Source organism: Mixophyes fleayi, chromosome 1 (genome assembly GCF_038048845.1).
Source record: "Mixophyes fleayi isolate aMixFle1 chromosome 1, aMixFle1.hap1, whole genome shotgun sequence".
Classification (NCBI taxonomy): Eukaryota; Metazoa; Chordata; class Amphibia; order Anura; family Limnodynastidae; genus Mixophyes; species Mixophyes fleayi.
Genome location: NC_134402.1, coordinates 50,625,096 through 50,651,666, shown reverse-complemented (window position 1 = coordinate 50,651,666; position 26,571 = coordinate 50,625,096). Strand labels below are relative to the sequence as shown.

At 42.4% G+C, this 26,571-nt stretch overlaps 1 protein-coding gene across 1 annotated transcript in view; it reads left to right on the top strand.

Annotated features, from left to right (window-relative positions):
• Window positions 1–26,571, top strand: part of SEL1L3 (SEL1L family member 3) — a 72,215-nt gene that overhangs the window by 9,955 nt on the left and 35,689 nt on the right. Inside the window, exons 3-9 of the mRNA XM_075194755.1 lie at window positions 718–847; window positions 10,115–10,236; window positions 10,785–10,900; window positions 14,411–14,469; window positions 16,187–16,319; window positions 24,701–24,833; window positions 25,249–25,392. Coding sequence (XP_075050856.1) covers window positions 718–847; window positions 10,115–10,236; window positions 10,785–10,900; window positions 14,411–14,469; window positions 16,187–16,319; window positions 24,701–24,833; window positions 25,249–25,392 — 837 coding nt within the window. The remainder of the gene's footprint in view (window positions 1–717; window positions 848–10,114; window positions 10,237–10,784; window positions 10,901–14,410; window positions 14,470–16,186; window positions 16,320–24,700; window positions 24,834–25,248; window positions 25,393–26,571) is intronic.

Genomic DNA, 26,571 nt, shown 5'->3' with positions numbered 1-26,571 from the left:
AGGCTTTTCCTTGGTGGCCAGTGTACAGTTCAGAGCTCACTACTGATGGCAAGGTTATGATTCAGAGAAATACTAACTCTCTGCACAAATGCAGCTTCTGACCCTTTTGTGACATAGTTAACTATTTTTGACCATGGCACCTGTTATATGAGTTGTATGGCTTTAGCACATAAAGATAGCAGAGCACTGTTTTGCTCTTTTTATTAGGAGTAGATCAGCAGATCAGGTTGTTCCTTAATGAATGTGGACTCGCTGCAATAATACTCCTCATAGATTTTTTGTTGGGAGTCAAAATAGTTAAATGAGCTTCAAGGGCTGGAGACTGTTCTTTTTTTTGGTGTGTTTCTGATTTAGTTGGTGAAATATGTCATAAAAACCTTAAAATTTACATATGATGTGTGCCGTTTGTCACAGACACAGATCTAAGAATACTATCCCACAAGTAACCATATAAAGTTCCTTCATGAAGGCACTTCAAAAGAGCTCAATGAGAGCATCTACCTGTGTACACGCATGTAGACCACATAGGCACATTTGTGCGAATATTATGCAATGTTCGGAGGCATTTTCTTCTATTTATGAATGACTGTTTTTGTTTTTCCATAAATAAATGTATTATATTGTATATTGTATTATGTAATTATAATTCTTTTTTCAGAAACCATGAAATATTTATTGCGCCGATTGTGTTTGCTAACCTTTGATGTTTATCTTTAGATGTGGTGATGGTGCTCTCTAGCCCACTTGCATCAAGCAATGAACACAGTGGCCTTATCAAGACATTTCAGCCATTTAAGAACCGAGAACTGGAGATGAGAAGACAACAATTTGTCAAACATTATCCAAAGTGAGAAACAATCTTCCCTAAATGTTCCAATTTTCTGTGCACTCAGGACCTCATTAGAGTAGGATGGAAAGTCCATCTAAGAAGTGTAGGAGTGGGAATGTGCCGCAGCTTGGTAGGGTATTACGAGTGGCAAGCAACCCCAGTCGCGTCCCACTCGTAATACCCTACCGAGCTGCGAGCAGTTCCTGCAGCTAACTGCTTGCGCCACCTAATTCCTGCTGCACAGTTTTAGCCCTTTTTTGACGTGTGTTGCGTCTGCGCCTCACCGCGTTTAGGATTCACTTACAGGGTCACGACTTCACAATTCCACGTTCCGTCCTTTCTCTCGTAGTGAGCCGCAAGCTGTCGCAAGTGTTAATTGCATCCAAGATGCAGGCGGATATGGTGTTTGCTGCACATGCGTGATAGTGTTTTTTGTTGGATGCGCCTAAAACGGACTTTGCATCCGACTCTAAATGAGGTCCTCACTGTTTAAGTGTAACTAACATGTAGTGATTTAAGTCGTGTATTTGCTTTTACCTTCCCTATAGAGACACAACTAAACTTTCCTTCATCTCTTCCCACTTCTTTCATGGTTGTCTCACAGTCCATCTTCTACCTTTTCTGGACATTGGTAGCTCAGTCTTCAATATATTTCTATATCATGTCTCCATTCCTTTATCATCATCTCTTCCTTTAACATCATCTCCCTACAATCAGTTTCTCTTTTACCTTTCGATCACCGTCATTACATTAGCTTCTGCATTTACCATCGCTCATCTACAGGTAATCACCATCAGTCACCCACATACATCAGCTGGCCAGCCCTTCAGTCTTTATCCCACTGCCCACATAATAGCTGCCTCATATGTACTCTTACATATATAATCAGTTCTCCTACTTATTCTCTCTCAGCCACAGATCTCAGCTCTTTCATTAATGCCACATTAGTACTTTTGTTTTTATTAGATTTATTAGATTGTTTTAGCACCAATGTAACCTCAATCAGCACATCAAAGTAATTAGTAAATTTCCAACCACTAGGTGCATTATTCCTCCACTAATAAGCTTTGTGTAGCAGTATATATCTCTATTCATATCATTACCTTTCCCATGTACCCTCTCTCACATATCATCACCTCTTCCATGTGCCCTCACTCTCTCCAGTATGAATATTTCTTACATCTACCCTTTAGCTTCCCCAGATCATCGGGTCTTCCACTTACCCTCCATCACTCCCATATTATCAGCTCTATCATTTACCCTCCATCTCTCACATATCATCAACGCTCTTATTTTCCCTTCCTCACATATCATTTACCTCTCTAATATGCAATCAGTCTCTCTCATATCATTACATCTCTCATCTTAACTTCATCTTCCACAGACCATTACATTTTCCATCCACCAACTCTCTGGTCTATTATCTATATCTCATATATCACCTCTCTTATTTGTCCTCCACACCCACATATGATCATCTCTCCCATCTATCCTCCATCTCTCACTTATCACCACCTCTTCCATCTACCCTCCATCTCCCACATATCATCACCTCTCCATCTCCCCTCCATCTCCCACATATCATCACCTCTCCCATCTATCCTCCATCTCCTACATGTCATCAACTCTCCATCTCCCCTCCATCTCCCACATATCATCGACTTTCCTATCTCTCACTTATCACCACCTCTCCCATCTACCCTCCATCTCCCACATATCATCAACTCTCCATCTCCCCTTCATCTCCCACATATTATCACCTCTCCCATCTCACATTTATCACCACCTCTCCCATCTATCCTCCATCTCCTACATGTCATCAATTCTTCCATCTATCCTCCATCTCTTACTTATCACCACCTTTCCCATCTACCCTCCATCTCCCACATATCATCAACTCTCTATCTCCAACATATCATCAACTCTCCTTTCTATCCGCCATATCTTACATATTATCACTATTCCTATATATACCCCCTCACCCACATATCATCATTTTTCCTATATACCCTCCATCTCTCACGTATCACCACCTCTCACATCTATCCTCCATCTCTCATGTATCACCACCTCTCACATCTATCCTCCATCTCTCACGTATCACCACCTCTCACATCGATCCTCCATCTCTCACGTATCACCACCTCTCCCATCTATCCTCCATCTCTCACTTATCACCACCTCTCCCATCTATCCTCCATATCTCACTTATCACCACATCTCCCATCTAGCCTCCATCTCTCACTTATCACGACCTCTCCCATCTAGCCTCCATCTCTCACTTATCACCACGTCTCCCATCTAGCTTCCATCTCTCACTTATTACCACGTCTCTCATCTAGCCTCCATCTCTCACTTATCATCAAGCCTCCTTTCTATCTTATCATCATCATCACATATCATCATGTCTCTATAATCAACTCTCCTTTCTATCCTCCATATCTCACATATTGTCATAAATACTATCCTCCCTCACCCACATATCCTATCCTCTCCCTTCTACCCTCCATCTCCCACATGTCATCACCTCTCCCTTCTACCCTCCATTTTCCACATGTCATCACCTTTCCCATCTACCCTCCATCTCCCACATGTCATCACCTCTGCCATCTACCCTCTATCTCCCACGTCATCACCTCTCCCTTCTACCCTCCATCTTCCACATGTCATCACCTCTCCCATCTACCCTCCATCTCCCACATGTCATCACCTCTCCCATCTACCCTCCATCTCCTACATGTCATCACCTCTCCCATCTACCCTCCATCTCCCACATGTCATCACCTCTCCCATCTACCCTCCATCTCCTACATATCATCACCTCTCCCATCTACCCTCCATCTTCCACATATCATCACCTCTGCCATCTACCCTCCATCTCCCACATGTCATCACCTCTCCCTTCTACCCTCCATCTTCCACATATCATCACCGCTCCCATCTACCACATGACATCACCTCGCCCATCTGCCCTCCATCTCCCACATGTCATCACCTCTCCCATCTACCCTCCATCTTCCACATGTCATCACCTCTCGCATCTACCCTCCATCTCCCACATGTCATCACGTCTGCCATCTACCCTCCATCTCCCACATGTCATCACCTCTCCCTTCTACCCTCCATCTCCCACATATCATCACCTCTCCCTTCTACCCTCCATCTCCCACATATCACCAGCTCTCCCATCTACCCTCCATCTCCCACATGTCATCACCTCTGCCATCTACCCTCCATCTCCCACATGTCATCACCTCTCCCTTCTACCCTCCATCTTCCACATGTCATCACCTCTGCCATCTACCCTCCATCTCCCACATGTCATCACCTCTCCCTTCTACCCTCCATCTTCCACATATCATCACCGCTCCCATCTACCCTCCATCTTCCACATATCATCACCGCTCCCATCTACCACATGACATCACCTCGCCCATCTGCCCTCCATCTCCCACATGTCATCACCTCTCCCATCTACCCTCCATCTTCCACATGTCATCACCTCTCGCATCTACCCTCCATCTCCCACATGTCATCACGTCTGCCATCTACCCTCCATCTCCCACATGTCATCACCTCTCCCTTCTACCCTCCATCTCCCACATATCATCACCTCTCCCTTCTACCCTCCATCTCCCACATATCACCAGCTCTCCCATCTACCCTCCATCTCCCACATGTCATCACCTCTGCCATCTACCCTCCATCTCCCACATGTCATCACCTCTCCCTTCTACCCTCCATCTTCCACATGTCATCACCTCTACCATCTACCCTCCATCTCCCACATGTCATCACCTCTCCCTTCTACCCTCCATCTTCCACATATCATCACCGCTCCCATCTACCCTCCATCTCCCACATGTCATCACCTCGCCCATCTACCCTCCATCTCCCACATGTCATCACCTCTGCCATCTACCCTCCATCTCCCACATGTCATCACCTCTCCCTTCTACCCTCCATCTTCCACATGTCATCACCTCTGCCATCTACCCTCCATCTCCCACATGTCATCACCTCTCCCTTCTACCCTCCATCTTCCACATATCATCACCGCTCCCATCTACCCTCCATCTCCCACATGTCATCACCTCGCCCATCTACCCTCCATCTCCCACATGTCATCACCTCTCCCATCTACCCTCCATCTTCCACATGTCATCACCTCTCGCATCTACCCTCCATCTCCCACATGTCATCACGTCTGCCATCTACCCTCCATCTCCCACATGTCATCACCTCTCCCTTCTACCCTCCATTTTACACATGTCATCACCTCCCCCATCTACCCTCCATCTCCCACATGTCATCACCTCTCGCATCTACCCTCCATCTCCCACATATCATCACCTCTCCCTTCTACCCTCCATCTCCCACATATCACCAGCTCTCCCATCTACCCTCCATCTCCCACATGTCATCACCTCTGCCATCTACCCTCCATCTCCCACATGTCATCACCTCTCCCTTCTACCCTCCATCTCCCACATGTCATCACCTCTGCCATCTACCCTCCATCTCCCACATGTCATCACCTCTCCCTTCTACCCTCCATCTCCCACATGTCATCACCTTTCCCATCTACCCTCCATCTCCTACATGTCATCACCTCTCCCATCTACCCTCCATTTCCCACATGTCATCACCTCTCCCATCTACCCTCCGTCTCCTACATGTCATCACCTCTCCCTTCTACCCTCCATCTCCCACATATCACCAGCTCTCCCATCTACCCTCCATCTCCCACATGTCATCACCTCTGCCATCTACCCTCCATCTCGAACATGTCATCACCTCTCCCTTCTACCCTCCTTCTCCCACATATCACCAGCTCTTCCATCTACCCTCCATCTCCCACATGTCATCACCTCTGCCATCTACCCTCCATCTCGAACATGTCATCACCTCTCCCTTCTATCCTCCATCTTCCACATGTCATCACCTCTCCCATCTACCCTCCATCTCCCACATGTCATCACCTCTCCCATCTACCCTCCATCTTCCACATGTCATCACCTCTGCCATCTACCCACCATCTCCCACATGTCATCACCTCTCCCTTCTTCCCTCCATCTTCCACATATCATCACCGCTCCCATCTACCCTCCATCTCCCACATGTCATCACCTCTGCCATCTACCCTCCATCTTCCACATGTCATCACCTCTCCCATCTACCCTCCATCTTCCACATGTCATCACCTCTCCCATCTACCCACCATCTCCCACATGTCATCACCTCTCCCATCTACCCTCCATCTTCCACATGTCATCACCTCTCCCTTCTACCCTCCATCTCCCACATATCATCACCTCTCCCTTCTACCCTCCATCTCCCACATATCACCAGCTCTCCCATCTACCCTCCATCTCCCACATGTCATCACCTCTGCCATCTACCCTCCATCTCCCACATGTCATCACCTCTCCCTTCTACCCTCCATCTCCCACATGTCATCACCTCTGCCATCTACCCTCCATCTCCCACATGTCATCACCTCTCCCTTCTACCCTCCATCTCCCACATGTCATCACCTTTCCCATCTACCCTCCATCTCCTACATGTCATCACCTCTCCCATCTACCCTCCATTTCCCACATGTCATCACCTCTCCCATCTACCCTCCGTCTCCTACATGTCATCACCTCTCCCTTCTACCCTCCATCTCCCACATATCACCAGCTCTCCCATCTACCCTCCATCTCCCACATGTCATCACCTCTGCCATCTACCCTCCATCTCGAACATGTCATCACCTCTCCCTTCTACCCTCCATCTCCCACATATCACCAGCTCTTCCATCTACCCTCCATCTCCCACATGTCATCACCTCTGCCATCTACCCTCCATCTCGAACATGTCATCACCTCTCCCTTCTATCCTCCATCTTCCACATGTCATCACCTCTCCCATCTACCCTCCATCTCCCACATGTCATCACCTCTCCCATCTACCCTCCATCTTCCACATGTCATCACCTCTGCCATCTACCCACCATCTCCCACATGTCATCACCTCTCCCTTCTTCTCTCCATCTTCCACATATCATCACCGCTCCCATCTACCCTCCATCTCCCACATGTCATCACCTCTGCCATCTACCCTCCATCTTCCACATGTCATCACCTCTCCCATCTACCCTCCATCTCCCACATGTCATCACCTCTCTCATCTACCCTCCATCTCCCACATGTCATCACCTCTCCCTTCTACCCTCCATTTTACACATGTCATCACCTCCCCCATCTACCCTCCATCTCCCACATGTCATCACCTCTCCCTTCTACCCTCCATCTCCCACATATCATCACCTCTCCCTTCTACCCTCCATCTCCTACATGTCATCACCTCTCCCATCTACCCTCCATCTCCCACATATTACCAGCTCTCCCATCTACCCTCCATCTCCCACATGTCATCACCTCTGCCATCTACCCTCCATCTCGAACATGTCATCACCTCTCCCTTCTACCCTCCATCTCCCACATATCATCACCTCTCCCTTCTACCCTCCATCTCCTACATGTCATCACCTCTCCCATCTACCCTCCATCTCCCACATGTCATCACCTCTCCCATCTACCCTCCATCTCCCACATGTCATCACCTCTCCCATCTACCCTCCATCTCCCACATGTCATCACCTCCCCCATCTACCCTCCATCTCCTACATGTCATCACCGCTCCCATCTACTCTCCATCTTCCACATGTCATCACCTCTCCCATCTACCCTCCATCTCCCACATGTCATCACCTCTCCCATCTACCCTCCATCTTCCACATGTCATCACCTCTCGCATCTACCCTCCATCTCCCACATGTCATCACGTCTGCCATCTACCCTCCATCTCCCACATGTCATCACCTCTCCCTTCTACCCTCCATTTTACACATGTCATCACCTCCCCCATCTACCCTCCATCTCCCACATGTCATCACCTCTCGCATCTACCCTCCATCTCCCACATATCATCACCTCTCCCTTCTACCCTCCATCTCCCACATATCACCAGCTCTCCCATCTACCCTCCATCTCCCACATGTCATCACCTCTGCCATCTACCCTCCATCTCCCACATGTCATCACCTCTCCCTTCTACCCTCCATCTCCCACATGTCATCACCTCTGCCATCTACCCTCCATCTCCCACATGTCATCACCTCTCCCTTCTACCCTCCATCTCCCACATGTCATCACCTTTCCCATCTACCCTCCATCTCCTACATGTCATCACCTCTCCCATCTACCCTCCATTTCCCACATGTCATCACCTCTCCCATCTACCCTCCGTCTCCTACATGTCATCACCTCTCCCTTCTACCCTCCATCTCCCACATATCACCAGCTCTCCCATCTACCCTCCATCTCCCACATGTCATCACCTCTGCCATCTACCCTCCATCTCGAACATGTCATCACCTCTCCCTTCTACCCTCCTTCTCCCACATATCACCAGCTCTTCCATCTACCCTCCATCTCCCACATGTCATCACCTCTGCCATCTACCCTCCATCTCGAACATGTCATCACCTCTCCCTTCTATCCTCCATCTTCCACATGTCATCACCTCTCCCATCTACCCTCCATCTCCCACATGTCATCACCTCTCCCATCTACCCTCCATCTTCCACATGTCATCACCTCTGCCATCTACCCACCATCTCCCACATGTCATCACCTCTCCCTTCTTCCCTCCATCTTCCACATATCATCACCGCTCCCATCTACCCTCCATCTCCCACATGTCATCACCTCTGCCATCTACCCTCCATCTTCCACATGTCATCACCTCTCCCATCTACCCTCCATCTTCCACATGTCATCACCTCTCCCATCTACCCACCATCTCCCACATGTCATCACCTCTCCCATCTACCCTCCATCTTCCACATGTCATCACCTCTCCCTTCTACCCTCCATCTCCCACATATCATCACCTCTCCCTTCTACCCTCCATCTCCCACATATCACCAGCTCTCCCATCTACCCTCCATCTCCCACATGTCATCACCTCTGCCATCTACCCTCCATCTCCCACATGTCATCACCTCTCCCTTCTACCCTCCATCTCCCACATGTCATCACCTCTGCCATCTACCCTCCATCTCCCACATGTCATCACCTCTCCCTTCTACCCTCCATCTCCCACATGTCATCACCTTTCCCATCTACCCTCCATCTCCCACATATCACCAGCTCTCCCATCTACCCTCCATCTCCCACATGTCATCACCTCTGCCATCTACCCTCCATCTCGAACATGTCATCACCTCTCCCTTCTACCCTCCATCTCCCACATATCACCAGCTCTTCCATCTACCCTCCATCTCCCACATGTCATCACCTCTCCCTTCTACCCTCCATCTCCCACATATCATCACCTCTCCCTTCTACCCTCCATCTCCTACATGTCATCACCTCTCCCATCTACCCTCCATCTCCCACATATCACCAGCTCTCCCATCTACCCTCCATCTCCCACATGTCATCACCTCTGCCATCTACCCTCCATCTCGAACATGTCATCACCTCTCCCTTCTACCCTCCATCTCCCACATATCATCACCTCTCCCTTCTACCCTCCATCTCCTACATGTCATCACCTCTCCCATCTACCCTCCATCTCCCACATGTCATCACCTCTCCCATCTACCCTCCATCTCCCACATGTCATCACCTCTCCCATCTACCCTCCATCTCCCACATGTCATCACCTCCCCCATCTACCCTCCATCTCCTACATGTCATCACCGCTCCCATCTACTCTCCATCTTCCACATGTCATCACCTCTGCCATCTACCCTCCATCTCCCACATGTCATCACCTCTCCCATCTACCCTCCATCTTCCACATGTCATCACCTCTCCCATTGTCTTAGAATTCAATGTGTACTTCTTCTCTCACTTATCACCACGTCTCCCATCTAGCCTCCATCTCTCACTTATCACCACATCTCCCATCTAGCCTCCATCTCTCACTTATTACCACGTCTCTCATCTAGCCTCCATCTCCCACATGTCATCACCTCTCTCATCTAGCCTTCATCTCCCACATGTCATCACCTCTCCCATCTACCCTCCATATCCCACATGTCATCACCTCTCCCATCTACCCTCCATCTCCCACATGTCATCACCTCTCCCATTGTCACAGTATTCTATGTTTACTTCTTACATGTACAATCTGCTGTGAAAATTTCCTGTCTTGGTAAAATAAATCCAATTTCCCCATTTCACTAGTATGTCAGCAATTGATTGATTCACTACCACTGTATTTCAGGTTTACGCTTTCCATCTGGATGTATTTGCTTGACTATTGCAATACTAAAGAATGTGGAATTTTCCACCATATAGATTCTAATAAATTATATGCAACTCCACTTCTTTTTCTCACTGGTAAAGGTAAGTAATCTATACATTTTTTATCATAACACATAATAAACACTACTAGTAATATGGCTTTTTCTGCATTCAATGTTTACCACCTTATGTTACTTACCCTAGTAACACTTACTTTACATGATTTGTAAATGTTTACGAGACAAATTGTCTGTATACTAATCTGTCTGTATAATAGTATACTTTTTTTTACACTTTTTTTATAGTACAAAATATTGCTATTATGTGGATTGAAGCATGGATACATCAATTCACTAGGAATCTGTGACATCATTTAGGCATGTTACAAAGTTCCTATCAATTCACTATAGAGTTTTTGTTTCAGTGATGTCATTAGCTCACAGTAAGTTGAAAGACTGAGCTCAACCAACATAGAAGGAGATTGGTTGAGTTCACAAAACAGCTGCCACCTTTGTGTAAATTGACAAGTGCAGTTTAAATTGTAAAAAATGCAAATCTACTTATTTGTACATATTTAAATTTTCGTTGATTAACGCTCTTGTCACAATGTTAGGATCTGTTTTATATATCTGATTTTCTTCTGCTATCAGGTCAAGTTCATGTTCAGATGCAGGTCGCTGAAGAGGATGATATTGCAATATTGTCTAAATTTTCTCTCCCATTGTATCAATGGGTTCGTCTCGATCTTACAGTTTACAGAAAAATGGTAATTTTACTCAGGAGTTTTGATTTTTCTGTTAAGTTTTTTATTTTATGTTTATGTGGATAGTTTGATAAATAATTTTAAAAGAAAACATGAAAGTAATGTTTTAGTTACAGAAACTCTGACCCCCAAAATGAAACTTGTGTTGATATATGGAACATGTAGATAAACTACATTGTTCTGTAGTACCTCTAATATTCCACTTTCCTTCATTACAGACAGCTGAAGTCACATTCCACACCTTAAAGAGTATAAGGGAAAAAAAAGTGTTTTTGCCGGTGAAAAGGCATTTTATTGCTTTGCCCTATGTATTAAATCAGGGGTGTCCAACCTTTTAACTTCCCTGTGCCACATTGGCAGACGACGAGTTGGTTTGGGCCGCACATAAGATACACTAACACTAACGATAGCAGATCATCCAAAAAACCATAGAAAACATAGTTAATATATATATATATATATATATATATATATATATATATATATATATATATATGAGAAAAAAAGTGATATATACATATGTATTATATATATATATATATATATATATATATAGATATATAGATATCACTTTTTTTTCAAATCCCCCTATACTTACCTTTCAATCGCCCTGTTCAAAAAATCCTCTCTAGTTATTATACTATAATCACTTTTTGTATTGTTTCGATGCAATATCATTTTAAGCCAGGCATTGTATATCAGGGTGCCCTGACCAGGCCTGCGGTACCTGACATATACACCACTGTGACCCCAAATTGTGACCTGTTTTGATAATTACACCACTATGTTAGTTAAGGGATAACAACTTATAATGGGCCAAAGAGAATAATATATAATGCCCCATTAGTAATACAAGTAGAAGTATGTAGCAGGGAGATAAGGTCCATGATGCACCAGGACCAGGTGACTTTTATTCACTTGTCAGCGTCCCTTGAAATAATAAAAAAAATCCCCCTTAACTTACCTTTTAATCGGCTTGTTCTCCTGTCCACTTCTCTTCTTTTCTCCAATTCTGTGCTGCTGATTGTTCTTCTCACGCGGGTGTCTCCTCTGTGCTGCGCTCCGCAATGGATGTTGGGCGTGATGACATCACGCCCGACATTCACTGCGAGCACCGCACGGAGGAGGAGACAATTTTTTCCATTAAGAGCGCTGCCCCCTTGCCACAACCAAAACTCCTTCTGGGCCACATTTACAGGCGTGGTGGCCCGCGGGCCGTGAGTTGGACAACCCTGTATTAAAGCATTACCATTGGCGATACCATTCCACTAGTGGCAATATAAACCAGCTTTTGCTTCCTCAGCCCTTGTCCCTTGTGACCATATGTAACTTGACATGTGCCAAAAAGTTGACATTTCAGTCAGTTAAGCTGCTGTGACATCTCAGGCCATGTGTATGATTCTACCAATCCACACATACAAGCCGAGTGAGCCAACCATTCACACTCTGTTAGCTTAGAATAAAGTAAAATAAAGTAACACCTCCATCACCTGTCAACTTGCGTTGAAGAGAGCTTGATGAACATATGTAGTTCAGTTAGTTTAGCTACTTGGAGGTATATAATTCAGCTCAGGAATACACATAATGATGTATATTAATGCATAATACTGTCTTTACATAAAATTAAGCAGATAATTTACTAAGCATAAATGAGCTGAATAGATATGTCTAATTAAATGGATACAATTTATATAATTAATAATATTTAACTAATAAGTGGATACAATTTATATAATTTGATTACAACAAATATGTGTACTGTTTGCATTTTGTAAATAATGGAGCTTATTAAGAGTTTGATGTATATCGTACATAAGGAAAGATATATGCAAGAAAAAAAAAAAAAATTATATTAACATGCATATGTTCAATTGGAGGACTCTCAAGAGTCCAAATAAAAAAACAGTAGCATTTGCACTAAACAAATGTCAGGTGTAACAAGTGTGTATACTTATGCCCAATGATAGCACACAGATGTGGTTTGACAGTGACAGAGTAGTAAATGCTAAAGTCACAGTAACTTATTTGTACACAATATAATATAGCAATATATACACAATAGAGTATAATGTCATGACAGTTATTAATAAATGTTAAAGTGCATTTTCCATATAAAATTGAATGAACTTCTCCTAAAAGGTATATCTAGGGAGGCCTCCATGTCTAATTGTCTTGCAATTACGTGTACACACCCTAGTGTATTTAGCTTATGCTTGCCCGTCCCTGGCCACACCTGTTGCTCCTCTCCAGGTGTAAGGGGACACCCCTTAAAAAAGATGCCCCCCCACCCAGGACACAATAGCCTCATGCTGATATCATTGGGCTCCTCCTAACACCAAAGTTGTTGGGAGGAGCCCAACAAAGGTCTGATGCATACTTGCCAACTCTCCCGGAATGTCCGGGAGACTCCCGCATTTTGCAAGAGTCTCTCGGACTCCCGGGAGAGTGTGGCAATCTCCCGAATTCTACCCACTTCACTAGGAAGTGCCCACTTCCTAGTAAAGTTGGCAGAATTAGGTCCCAAACGCCGCGATTCCTGGTGAATCGCGGCATTTGGCCCCGCCCCCCCACTGGCAAATGACGCGTCTGCGTCATTACGTCACAGGGGGGCCAAAATGACACGATTTTTGGCGCCCCGCCCCCTCATGCCCACCTCCATCGGCAGGCTCCCGGAAGAAAGCTGAAGAAAGTTGGTAAGTATGGCCTGATGATTGTCATGAACACGCTCCCAGCTTTCGTGACTTTGGGGTGTTTGCTGTATGAGGTTACACACGTTTCCAGCCCGCAGTCTCTCTCTACCTATCACACAGGTTATAGAGCTACTGAATCACCCCACACCGTGCTCTCACACCCCCAGACACCTCAGGTTTGCCACCACCTATTGAATGCCGGCAATAGGACCCCAATATACTGTCCCACACTGGCACACAAGGCTTCTGGCTTCTGGCTACCCACAGGCTAGCAAGGTCCACACCAGCAAACAAAGGGTTAACTCTTCACACCTCCAGACTGTTACACAGATGTAAATACAAGCATACACTAGTCTTGTTAGTCAAATGTATCAACAAATCACACACCGGCATTCAAAGGATTAACTTGGTCAGGCTAATCGATATACCGTATTTACACTGCAGTTATGATTTAGGCCTTATTCCCCACAATTATGTGATGGATTAACCCTTATAAATAACTGTAAGTTCTCTCTGTTCACGACAATGATGATCATCCTCATCAGACATTTGTTCCATCTAAGGGGGTAGAAGTCATGGAAAACAGATATAAATCTTTATATGGATTCACATAGCCATATGCGGTTTTGGTGCAGTACATATATGTATATATTGCACAAAGATATTTGTTTGCGACCGACTCTAAATGAGCCCCTGCAAATTCTTAATGACAACAAACTTATCAGAACAATGAAACAGCTACACAATGTACTGAAAAGACGCATAATTTTGCTATTTTTTGGAGAAGTTTTTTGTTTTACAACATTATTTTCTTCAATTTTAGATAATATTGAAAACTTTTCTTGGACAGGAATTAGAAAATCATAGAATTCAAACTTACAAGTAAGTAAATTTTAATAACCAATAAATAGCTAGTTTATGTGTTATTAAATGGCTTCTAAATCGATAATACAAGTTACCTAAAAGAGTTGGTCAAATCATCTATAAATATATAGGTAAAAGATTGCATACCTTGATAGAACATGAGATGTATGACACTGTATATTTGCTAGGCAATTGACTCTGCTGTTGTTCTCTTTTATCAGACAACAATCCAAAAATTCTTAAATATGTTGCTTAGTCATAGTCGGCTTCACATCCACCTATGGTAGACTAGTCTATGATGCATTCAGTCCATTATACATAGCATAACTTCATCATCTGATGTCCCCCTGTATACAGTGCAGAACTTCATCATCTGATGTCCCCCAGTATACAGTGCAGAACTTCATCATCTGATGTCCCCCAGTATACAGTGCAGAACTTCATTATCTGATGTCCCCCAGTATACAGTGCAGAACTTCATTATCTGATGTCCCCCAGTATACAGTGCAGAACTTCATTATCTGATGTGCCCCAGAATACAGTGCAGAACTTCATTATCTGATACCCACCAGTATGCAGCATAGAGGTCTAACATCTAATGTTCAACAGTAGAGATCACTGAAGATTGGCTTGTGAAGTACATTGAAATAAAAGAAAAACAAGTCAGCAATGACAGTACTGGCTGATTATCCTTTTCCAAATGCAACAAAGCCGGTGGAAGTTATACTATCTGTACTTTCTGGGGGTTTGTGTGCTGAATTTAAGAGACTGGGAAACTAGACTTCTGGTAGAGCTCTACTGTGATATCCAATGTACTGTTCATCACATATCATTCTTTTTATGTTGGGTCTCAATAAGGTATGGTAGAGGTTGGGAGATGTGGTAGAAGTTGGTGCCATGTTGCTGGAAAAGTAAGGTAGGAAAGAAAGAGTGGTCCCATGGGAAAAATATGTAAATCTGCGTCTGGTCATTTTGAAATGTTGCATGGTATGTACTAACATTAATGTATTTTGCATATTTACATTTTTACCCGTAATCCATGCATAGTACACAGTATACATATAGTTAATTTTGTATTTTTAGGTTGCAATCCAAAAAATAATCTCCCAATCAAATAAACCTGCTTCTACAGATGGCCATAGCATTGTAGCTAGCTGAGTTCCTTCATGGTTCCTTAAATATCTTCTTCTGTTGTTGCTAGAACAAACAAAGCCATTGTTTACATTGTGCACACAAAGATATCATTGTGTGATATTATTCTTGCACATAATCTGCAGACAGCATAGCTAAGTAAAGTCACTTTATATGGTTGAATAGATTCAAGAACAGCATCACACAAATGTGAATTCTAAAAGGATTTTGTGTAACAACTGATTTTATATGGTTTTAATGTAGTGCGGTACTTATTTTTTAGCTTGCAAATGTAATTGCTAGTTATAGAAATCATTTTGACAATAGTAAACCTCATAAAACTGCAGTGGAATAAAAAGCAAAAAATATGTACATAATATTTATTACAAAAATCACATATTACTTGTGTTTTTATTCTGTAATGTTATTGCACATCTATCCTATTAATTGAATACTGTTTATGAACACTTTTGTTGCATGTCACATTAATCTTCATCTGAGATCTGATGAGAAAACAGTAAAATGATTCAAGAAACCAATACAGTATTTGTAGGTAGTAAATTTTATGTTTCTTTACAATAATATTTATTTATAATTTATAAAGTTTGGATAAGGACATCTCTTTTGATGATACTGCCGGGTACATGGTTCTCGGAGGCAGCAAATATGTGGTCGCAATTGAAGGGTTCTTTGGACCTGTGAAATATTATCGACTCAGGGCTCTGCAAATGGATGAGGTAAATATAAACAGTTGTTAGTATGTATACACTGGACCATGTTTAGAGGGTGCAGTGTCCAAGGTGAATAAATCTGATCTAAATTATTAAGTAGGCACAAACATAGTGCACACACTGGGAAGGACATCTATTGTTTTCCTTAATGAATGCAATAACAGGTTACTGGCTATGAAACATAGTAAAAAAAAGGTAAAAAAAATAACAGTGGGGTAACTCACATCTCTCACCCTTCCTCCCAGCTTTTTGACGTGTATGCTGTTCCTGGTTTCTTGTCTGCCCTCCCACTTGCGTCTTTTCTGCTTCCACTTTATCTCTTGTCTGCTCACCTCGTCTCTTGTCTGTTTTGTCATTATTCTTGTCTATTGTTTTCCAACCCATTTATTCCACCATGTCATACATTCCCTCTGCATTTCCATGATGAGGTGGTGTATATGTAGGCAAGTATGCTACACAGGAACATATTGGGAACTCAAAGCGGCCCTGACATAAACTCTGAAAGTGGCCACATGTAAGGGAACCATATCGACTGTAGGTGGGGTCAACACATAGGTAGGCATGGTTAGCATGCCATTAGCCCTTGCCACATTGGTGGCAAGTGAGGCCAATGAAACACGCAATCTAGTGACTGCCATACAATATAGAGAGCATTCTTGTAAAAGCCATACAATACACAGGGTATATTTGTGACCTTCACACAATGCAAAGAGCAGTCTTGTGACCACAGTACAATAAAGAGGGCACCATAGTGACTACCATATAAAACAAAGAGCATTTTTGCAACCTCCACATATCATCCCTCTCATTATTAACCCCTTCTAAAAATCATTAACTCATTCAGTATCATCATACCAACTCCATTCAACATAAATAACCCCGTTTTAATCATTAACTCCCTCATCCCTATTATTAATTAGCCAACATATCATCAATTACTTTCATTCATATTCATTAACCCCCTTATTATCACCTTCAGTCTCCTCAAAAGAACCCCTTCATTGCAATTAACTACATTAAGATCAAAACCCCTTTACCCTCATAATGAAACCCATTCATCATAACTAACCCCTTTATTCTCAGTAGTAACTTCCCAAAGAGACTGGAAAAAAAAACCAAATCCTAAACTTGATTTACTAGGTGCTTATAATCTCATTAGAATCTGCCATGGAGGTGAATGGAAGACTGCCTTCAACACACAAGACGGTCACTACGAAAACCTGGAGATGCCGTTTGGTCTCAGTAATGCTCCAGCAGTTTATCAAGGAATTGTGATTGAAATTTTTCAGGACCTCTTTTGACACTCAGTAGTTATCTATCTGGACAACATCTTGATTTTTACAAGGATTTATATTCCCACCCCATGACCAGGGGAGAGAGGTTCTCAGTTATCTCCATTCCCTTCACTTGTATTGTAAGATGGAGAAATGTCTCTTTGAGAGAATACCATTCATTGGATATATTGTACTCGGTCAGGGTAAGCAGATGAACCCAGAGAAAGTAGCTTCTGTCCTCAAGTCGCCTTAACCTTATGATCTTAATGCTATTCAACAGTTTGTGCGATTCACTATATACTTGCATCAGTTCATCAAAGATTTCTCTGTTATAGCACCTATTACCATTCTTACCTGTAAGGAAGCCCCTCACGATACCTGGCCACCAGGAACAATCTCAGCATTTCAACCTTAAAAGGGACTTTCTCTTCTGACCGGTTCTCGCTGAACCAGACCTCACCCGGCCATTCTTTTTGGAACTTGATGCATCCGCTGTAGGGGTTGGTGCAGTCCTGTCTCAAAAGGATACCTCTGGCAAATTCCATCCCTGTGGAATTTGCTCTAAGATGATTTCCTCTCCTGAGGAAACTACGGGATAGGGGATAAAGAGCTGCTATCTATCAAAGTAACACTATAGGAGTAGTGTTATCTCCATGAGGGGACTGTATATTATATCACAGCCTTTGCTGGCAATAAGAATAGCTCCAAACTGCTCACTGCCTTAACCCATGGCAGGCAAATGGTTGCTATTTTTCACATGTTTTAATCTTAGCTCAACTATATAGCAGGTTCTAAGATCCTGAGAACCGATGCTCTTTCTCGTTCCTTTCACACTTCACATCTTCAGACTACCACAGATTTCAAACTAATTCTGGATCCATCCAGCATCCTAGCACTGACCAGTATGTCTCCCAAAATGCTGCCAGTGGGTTACTAAAAGTAAATTTTATCTTAATTGGATCATGGCTCTCTGCTAGCAGACCGTCTCTCTGATTTAAGTATATTATTGGTGGTCTACTCTTCATCAAGATGTCCATCACTATGTTCAAGCTTGTACCATCTGTGCTCATCATAAGATTCCCAGGTAAGCCCCTTTGGTTCTCCTTCAGCCATTACCAGTTCCAGGCAAACCATGGTCTAGCATCTCTGTGAAATTCATTGCAGACCTACCCAAAAGTAATTACCTCCAAAAAGGCACATTTTGTACCTCACAAAGGACTCTCTTCTAAAAATCTTTAGCTACTCTTTTCATTAAAGAGATTTTATGCCTTTACGACTGTCCTCAAAACGTCATTTCAGACCGGGTGTCCAGAGCATCTCCCAATTTTGGAGGGTATTTGCAAAGAATTAGCAATTAATCTCAACTTTTTTTTCTGGAGATCACCCTCAGACTAACAAACAGATGGAAGGAAGGGGTGAATCAGGACCTGTAACTATTACTAAGAATTTATATTTCAGAAAATCAAAACAATTGGATTAACTTAATAGTATGGGCAGAATTTTCCCACAGTAATCATGAACTTGAGTCCTCTGGCGTTTCTCCATTTTTATTGTCTTTAGTATATATACTAAATATCTCCATATATCCTTAATTATCTTCTATCAAGAACTCTTCTGTTCCTGCTGTGGAATCATTGGTTCAAGATCTTCTCTTATTTTGTCCCAAGCCAAGACTAAATTATTGGAGACATCTCTTCGCTGCAAAAATCTGCTGATTGAAGACAACGAGGTAGTCCGTCAAGTAGGTGACAAGGTTTGGCTGTCCACAAAATATATCAGACTTTGGGTACCCACCATGAAGTTGGCACCGTGTTATATTGGACTCTTCCACAATTTACAAATAATCAATCCAGTGACGTCTAAACTACAGTTATCCTGTTCACTCAGAATCCACAGAATTAAAGTAATTCTATCGTTTTCAAATAAGCATTGCATAGGCGATTATATTGTGTTTCTAACGCACAAAGTGATTTATTTTAGCAGATGTAAATAGTCAACAATTCAATACATTATTATATTATGATACAGTACAGTACAGCCAATACCAAAAGTTACATACATACCGCGCTCTTATCGCATGCGCTCGCTGCGCTAACCACGGGCACCCCTGGACAGTGATTCACCTTTGAATACTGTGATCAGTGAAGACTGAGACCAGTGGGGGTGCAGCTATGATTATATATGCAGTCAGTGTTATAGAGTGAACAATAGAGATGACGTAGCTTGCTTCTATAGGTCCAGACAAGGGTGGTTTCCGGGGTAAACAGGTCATAGGCTGATTCAATCTAAGGAATCCAAAGGTGGGGGTCATCTCTCCAGGGGATGTGCTCCAGCTACAATGAATTCATTAGCATTTCACATTCTGATATCACTCTGGCTATTTATTCCCTAACATCAATAACTAGAGTATGCAATATGCGATCTCTTCGGCGATGGAACCGGACAGCTGCTGATGAATAGGGGATTAGTATGATATCAGACATGAAACATTTCCCATAACCTGAACCTTAGATAACACTAAAGTGTACATATAATCATAATATATAAACTAATAATAAACCAAATACTGTCTGCTCATAAATTACTGTGTAATGGATCCAATATGAATATGAATTACATAAATAACGAAATGTTGTCATGCGAGTGTGTGCGTGCGTATTTTACCGTGCGATCACGGTATGCCACGTGTAGCGTGGCATACTGAGTGCAATCGGCCAATAAAACAATATTAACCAATATACTTTTGTTCATCCAATTATACGACTTCGACAACAGTGTATTCCACATTTCTCTCATAAACCTTCTATTCCTGAACAAATTATTTAGAGAATCTTCTCATCCTTCTCCTTTCAACCCAGTTTGGAGAAAAGTTTGAGGTCAAGCTGTTTGGAGAAGAGTTTGAGGTGACGCAACTCTTAGATTCCGGGATTCTCAGAGGTAAACTGCAGTATCTAGTCGACTGGAAGAACGCATCCCAGAAGAAAGATCATGGGTCAGTGCTGAGGAGGCTCATGCACCATGTCTTTTGGCCAAATTCAAGAGAGATTTTCCTCAGAAACAAAGCTTGATTGATCACAGACTTATTTTTAAAAGAGGGGATAATGTCAGGTTACATCCTCCGCCGCAGGGATCGATGCCTTCCTCTGATGCTGACAACGTACCATTGCTTAGCCTGCCTTAACCCTCTAAGTCGGAAGACTTGCTGTAACTTATAGTTCCATAACAGCTAAAAGCCACCAGCAGGTTGCCTATATCTGGTATAAACGTTGAATCATGCCTCCTAAAATTGAAAAATGCAAAATCAGTGCAAAATAAGCACCACCCTAATTCGTCTAGCCAAGCCTACATTCACCAGAAGACACACACACACTTTCTAGACCAAACTCCTTTTAGGGTCAGAGAATCAGGATATTCCTACAAAAAATGTGTGTCAAATGCCATCTGCTTATCTCCTCCGCCGCAGGGATGGACGCTCTCCTCTGGTGCCGACAATGCACATCCCATTGCCTAGCCCCTTTGGCCTGTCTGCGCATGCGCACCCATTGATAGATAATAAAACCCGCTCTTAGGATTTCCTATTAGCGGTTAGTCATCTGGTGACATCACTGACCTGCTGAAGACTTGTTGGGCTGCCTATATAAGGGAGATTCTGGCACCATTCCTGTGCTAGAGTATTGGGTCTCACACTTCCAGTCTGATTCTGTTCTAGTGTATTATTAAATGAGTTAATTCCAGTTGAATTCATCCTTGTTATCCTTGTTCTGACTCCTATATATTCCTAACTACACTTCTGCCTCACGATTCTGCATCTCTTTGGATTTCCAGGTTCTGAACTTGGCTTCCTAGCCTATTCCTCTACCTCATGATTCTGGTTCTGTTTAGATCTCCTTGTTCTGACATCAGCTTCCTAGATCATTCTTCTCTCTCACGATTCTGATTCTGTTTGATCTACCGGCTCTGACCTCGGCTACCCTGAATAGTTTCTACTAGTGTCCCAGCTGCCTCGCTAACGGCTGGCATAGGGGGCCGCAACCTGCATGTCCTGTGCAGCGAGGACCATAATTCCTTGCGGGGGTTCCCTGGTGAACACTGTTTAGATTCCGTGCCCCTTTGCCCAGTAATGCCAACTGCTGGCAGGTATATATTCATTATTTTCATAGCGAGTTTGGGACAAAGTGACTAATGTGCACAGTGGCAGAACTACCACTAGAGCATCCTATGTGGCTGCCAGAGAGAGGCCAGTGATGCTAGTTCATAGAAACATAGAATTTGACACTAAATAAGAACCACTTGGCCCATCTAATCTGCCTATTTTTTAATCTATAATAACTTGTATTTTATCATTCATTCTTTCTAAGGATATCTGTTTAAAGAAGCTCCCACTCTGCTGTTCTAAGCATGCACGTAAGAGATAGGCTACGCATGCGCAGTGAACTGGGCTTCACTGGGCATGCACAATCCGCCACACATACTCAGAATATCAAATTGGGGCCCCCAGAGCAGATTGTTGCCCCCTCAAATCTTGCAATTCGGACATGTAATTAAATGTTATGCACCTGAGGAAGTATAGTTTAGTGTGCCATATTATGTCTACTTTTAAATATTCTTTTCTGTGTCTTTATGTCCATAAACTTGTACAAAATATTAGAGCATAAGGGGCTGATGGTGAGTTGGGTGTATAAATGTACAAAAAGTAATCTCTAAAAAGCCACACGTAAAAATAGTGTATTTACTCCCATATGCTGGGTCATACACATCTCATGATGCATCCATCTCTGCACATGTGGCATATGCACCAGGTTTACAACCAGATGTTAAGTGCAAGAAAATGATTTCAAGATTTGTTTTGATACTGAAAAACGCACGCGCTATTAGGTTTGATTTAAATAAAAAACCCTCTGTAATATAGCAGGTATAATCTTCCTTCTTGTGTACAAATTAAAGTAGCGAAAAATCCATTCTAAAATATGGCCACAAAATCATATGATATAGGCACTAGCAATATAAGAAAGCTTCGGAGGTTAATCCTCAATCAGCCAATCAGTAGCTACTAGCTAGTGCAAGCAACCGTCCTCATCTGCATCAGTGTGTGTTTGTACCAGCCCTCAGGCACCCGCAAGTGATACAGCTAAAGATAGGAGTATATTCACTTTCCTGCAAAATTACACAAACACAATCTTGCTGTACTCGATCTGCGTTTAAATGTGCATATTAAAAGTTCCTAAATGTGCTTTAAAGGAAATTATTTATACACATTTAAATATTTACAAGTAATCTGCCGCTATCTAAGTGCACATTGTTTGTTTGCCTATAATCTGTATTTCATTTACCCAGTGAAATTGTAGGCAGCCATAGAGATTTACAGATTTGTGTTGTTTATCTATCGATATTTTATTGATTCGAAAACACTGCTTGCAACATAGGAGATTGATTTACCAAAGGGTTAAGACTGCACCAAGCTCTCCATTCATCTTCCTCTAATTATAAAGTCACTTTCTGCTTGAAAGTATATAGTATCTAGCGAGGAAGGGTGCACCCGATCATTTAACAAGTACTAATCAAATAACAAACAGAGAAAAGAGAATGATCATCTGGGGCACTCAGAATGAAAACAGCATAAACGTATATCTAATGTTGCTGTGTACTGTAATCATTAAAATTATTCTTTATTAATTAAATGGATTAAAATTGGTCTAGTAGCGAAATATAAAAGATGTAATGAATTGACACACAGAAATTAACAGAATACTGATAAAATAGACAATAGTTACTTGTCTAACCGCTATCCTGCTCAGAACAAATGGTCTTTTTATTTTTGTGTATATCAAAATAATTCTGTTCTTAAATAATTCCCCTATTGGTGGATACTGATAGTCCTCTGTTGTAATACTTCACATCAATAATACATGGTTGATATTACTTAATTTATGCTCAATATGTTGAAACTGATGGATTAATTAGTCACATCTTGCATAAAATTAATCATTATTAATAATGTTTAATAGGGCTGGTAGGTTTTATGATAACCCCTCTAAATTATTTCTTAATATAAATTGTATAAATATATAGCAGTCCTATTACTCATGGTAGGATAATTCCCTTCTCAGGTACTCCTAATAACATATCATAAAATATCTGATGTTCGAAAATTAGGATATAGATAGAAGCAGTATTGTTTCTTGTTATCACTCTATATAACTGCCTGCAAAACCTTCTAGGGTTAATCCTTTCAGTGAGGCTGGGGTTAGTTACATTGTATTCTAACTGATCCCACTAGCCTCTACTCTATCGCTGCACTATTATGCCTCCACAATTGACAAGGCAAATAAATGCTAAACTGATTATTATACAACTACCATCAGTGCTTTGCAATTTTGGACTAATCCAGTTTACTTAGGGGAAAGCTGAGCAGCGATTGCGGCGTCCGCCGATGCGCGTTTCGCTATTAGCTTTAACGAGGCAAAAAAAAGAAGTTGCCTCGTTAAAGCTAATAGCGAAACCGCCACTTCTTCAATTGCAAAACTACTAAATTTCATTCACTAACATTTTTTTAAACCCCCACTTCTAAATTTCATCTTCGACCACTGAGCATAAGACAATGGCCAGAGCCTTAACTTAGAATTCTAGCGCCTGGGGCGAGAAAGACAAATGCCGCCCCCCTAGCCCTCAATTTTAACCAAATTAACCTAAAATATACCTAAATTGCGCTCCCCTTCAGCGTGTCGCCCCTGTCACACAGCCCTAGTTACGGCCCTGACAATGGCTGTCTGCCCAGTGATGCAAAGTACAAACACTTTATAACCACTACTAATATATTTGTTAAATTGACTCACATATTTACAGTTAAATGGTATCATGAAATAAAGGTCGGTTATTAGGAATAAAATATTTTATCACTTGGAGTGTCTGGCGGGTTTGAAAAGTGGAGGTGTTGCCTATAGCAACCAATCAGATTCTAACTATAATTTTGTAGACTGTACTAAATAAATGCTAACTAGAATGTGATTGGTTGCTATCGGCAACATCTCCACTTTTAAAACCCGACAGAAACTCGCAGCTTGCTAAATTTACCTCAAAGTCTTATATCTCTTATTTCTATTTGTATTAATGTAGATATCGAACCTTCTCCCGGAACATGAGATTTATCATCAGATAGAAGATTACTATAGCAGGTGTATGAACGTTAAAGACATAGTACGGCTGCATTCAAGTATCCTACAGGAGAGTCGTAGCATGGAGACCAAGAGTAAGCACACCCAACTAGTATCAGTAACTATAGTTTTGTATAGAAATATAACACCATGGGATAAATGTATCAAGCTGAGAGTTTTCCGGCGGGTTTGAAAAGTGGAGATGTTGCCTATAGCAACCAATCAGATTCTAGCTATCATTTTGTAGAATGTACTACATTAATGGTAGCTAGAATCTGATTGGTTTTTCAAACCCGCTATAAAACTCTCAGCTTGTTACATTTACCCCCATATGTGTGTGTGTGTATGTATTTATGTATTAATAATACCCGGCAAGTGTTCCTTACACAGGTAATGACACATAAAACAGTTATTTTACTTTAATATGATTTGTTCCTGGCACATTTCAAGAGTTATAAACGTAAAGGTTGTCTCTGAAAGTGTAGTCTAATAAATGCAATTCATTTGCAGGTCAATCAAGAAATTATTACAAAGACCTGTACCTAAAACATGGAGATAGACCCACTTCTAAGATGGTCCCTTGGACACAAGAGGATAAAACTAAATATAGTAATTTATTTAGATTGCTGAGCTCTAAAGAGTGGATTTCCTGTGGTAAGTAATGCCTAATTGTACTATAATAAGTGTTCATTTGAAGATGTTCAAGCATGTGCTAAACACATAGCTATTGTTATTGATAATCCTATCAAAAAGTGTTTGCTAAACTATGTTAGTAAGGTAAATTTCCAATATAAAATATAACTTTTTTTTTCACAATTATTACCTATAAAGCCTGGCTTTGTGGACTGGTGCCAGGTTGTCAGCCTTGCATGATCCTTGCTCTACCCCCTGAAAATCACTAGTGCCCAGCGGTAGATTCAAGAGCCCAACTACATTTAAATCAGAATTCCAGCCATGGTTATTTTGTAGGATAGTCAGAGCATCTAGTGTATTCATTCTTGTAAGCTGGTTAGACAGGGACATATAGGAGGTGAAGTGGTAGTGGATTTAATAACAAAATGGAGCATTAGAAAGGTTGAGAAACCCTGTAATATAATTTGTCCATAATAAGCCAAGGTAATATTTGAAGGGATGCCATATATCTGCTTCCTCTCCTTCGCTTTGTGGAGAACTCAGCTCAGCAACTGCTGCTATGGGCCATTTACTTATTACATAGCCACACAACTGAGGTGATATATACAGTAATTAATCAAGTAGCCCAGAATCACAGTGTGTGATGTCTGTTGTGATGCTGGAATCCCATGCCTAATAATAATCCAAATGAAATTTAACATATCATTATCGTATGCCTTCCAGTCTCCCAATTAACTTCCTACCTTTTCTTCTGCCTCTTCCCCTTCATTCCCCTTCCCTTATCCTTATCCTCCGTTCCTCCTTCACTCCCTCTCTCCCCCGTGTCTCTATGTTTGTCTACCCCACCCCTTAGATTGTACGCTCCTTTGAGCAGGGTCATCTCTCCTCCTGTCTTCACCACTTTTAACTCTGCTCTCCAGCTACCTAGCCCTCCTCCTTGAGGACCCTCTTCCCCCCCCCCGTCCCCTCTCGCTCCCTCCTCTCCCCTCTGGGGGTTACCCTTTCTTCCGTGCCCTCCCTCTTGGGCTCCGTCATATGCGGACCTTCCCCTCTCCCCCCCCCCCGCCCTAGCTGTGCTTTGAGCTCACTGAGTTACTGTGCTTATTGTTTACTGTACTGTGCTGTCTTACCTCGTATTGTAATTTTGTTTGTCCCTGCATGGCGCTACGGACACCTAGTGGCGCCCTATAAATAAAAATT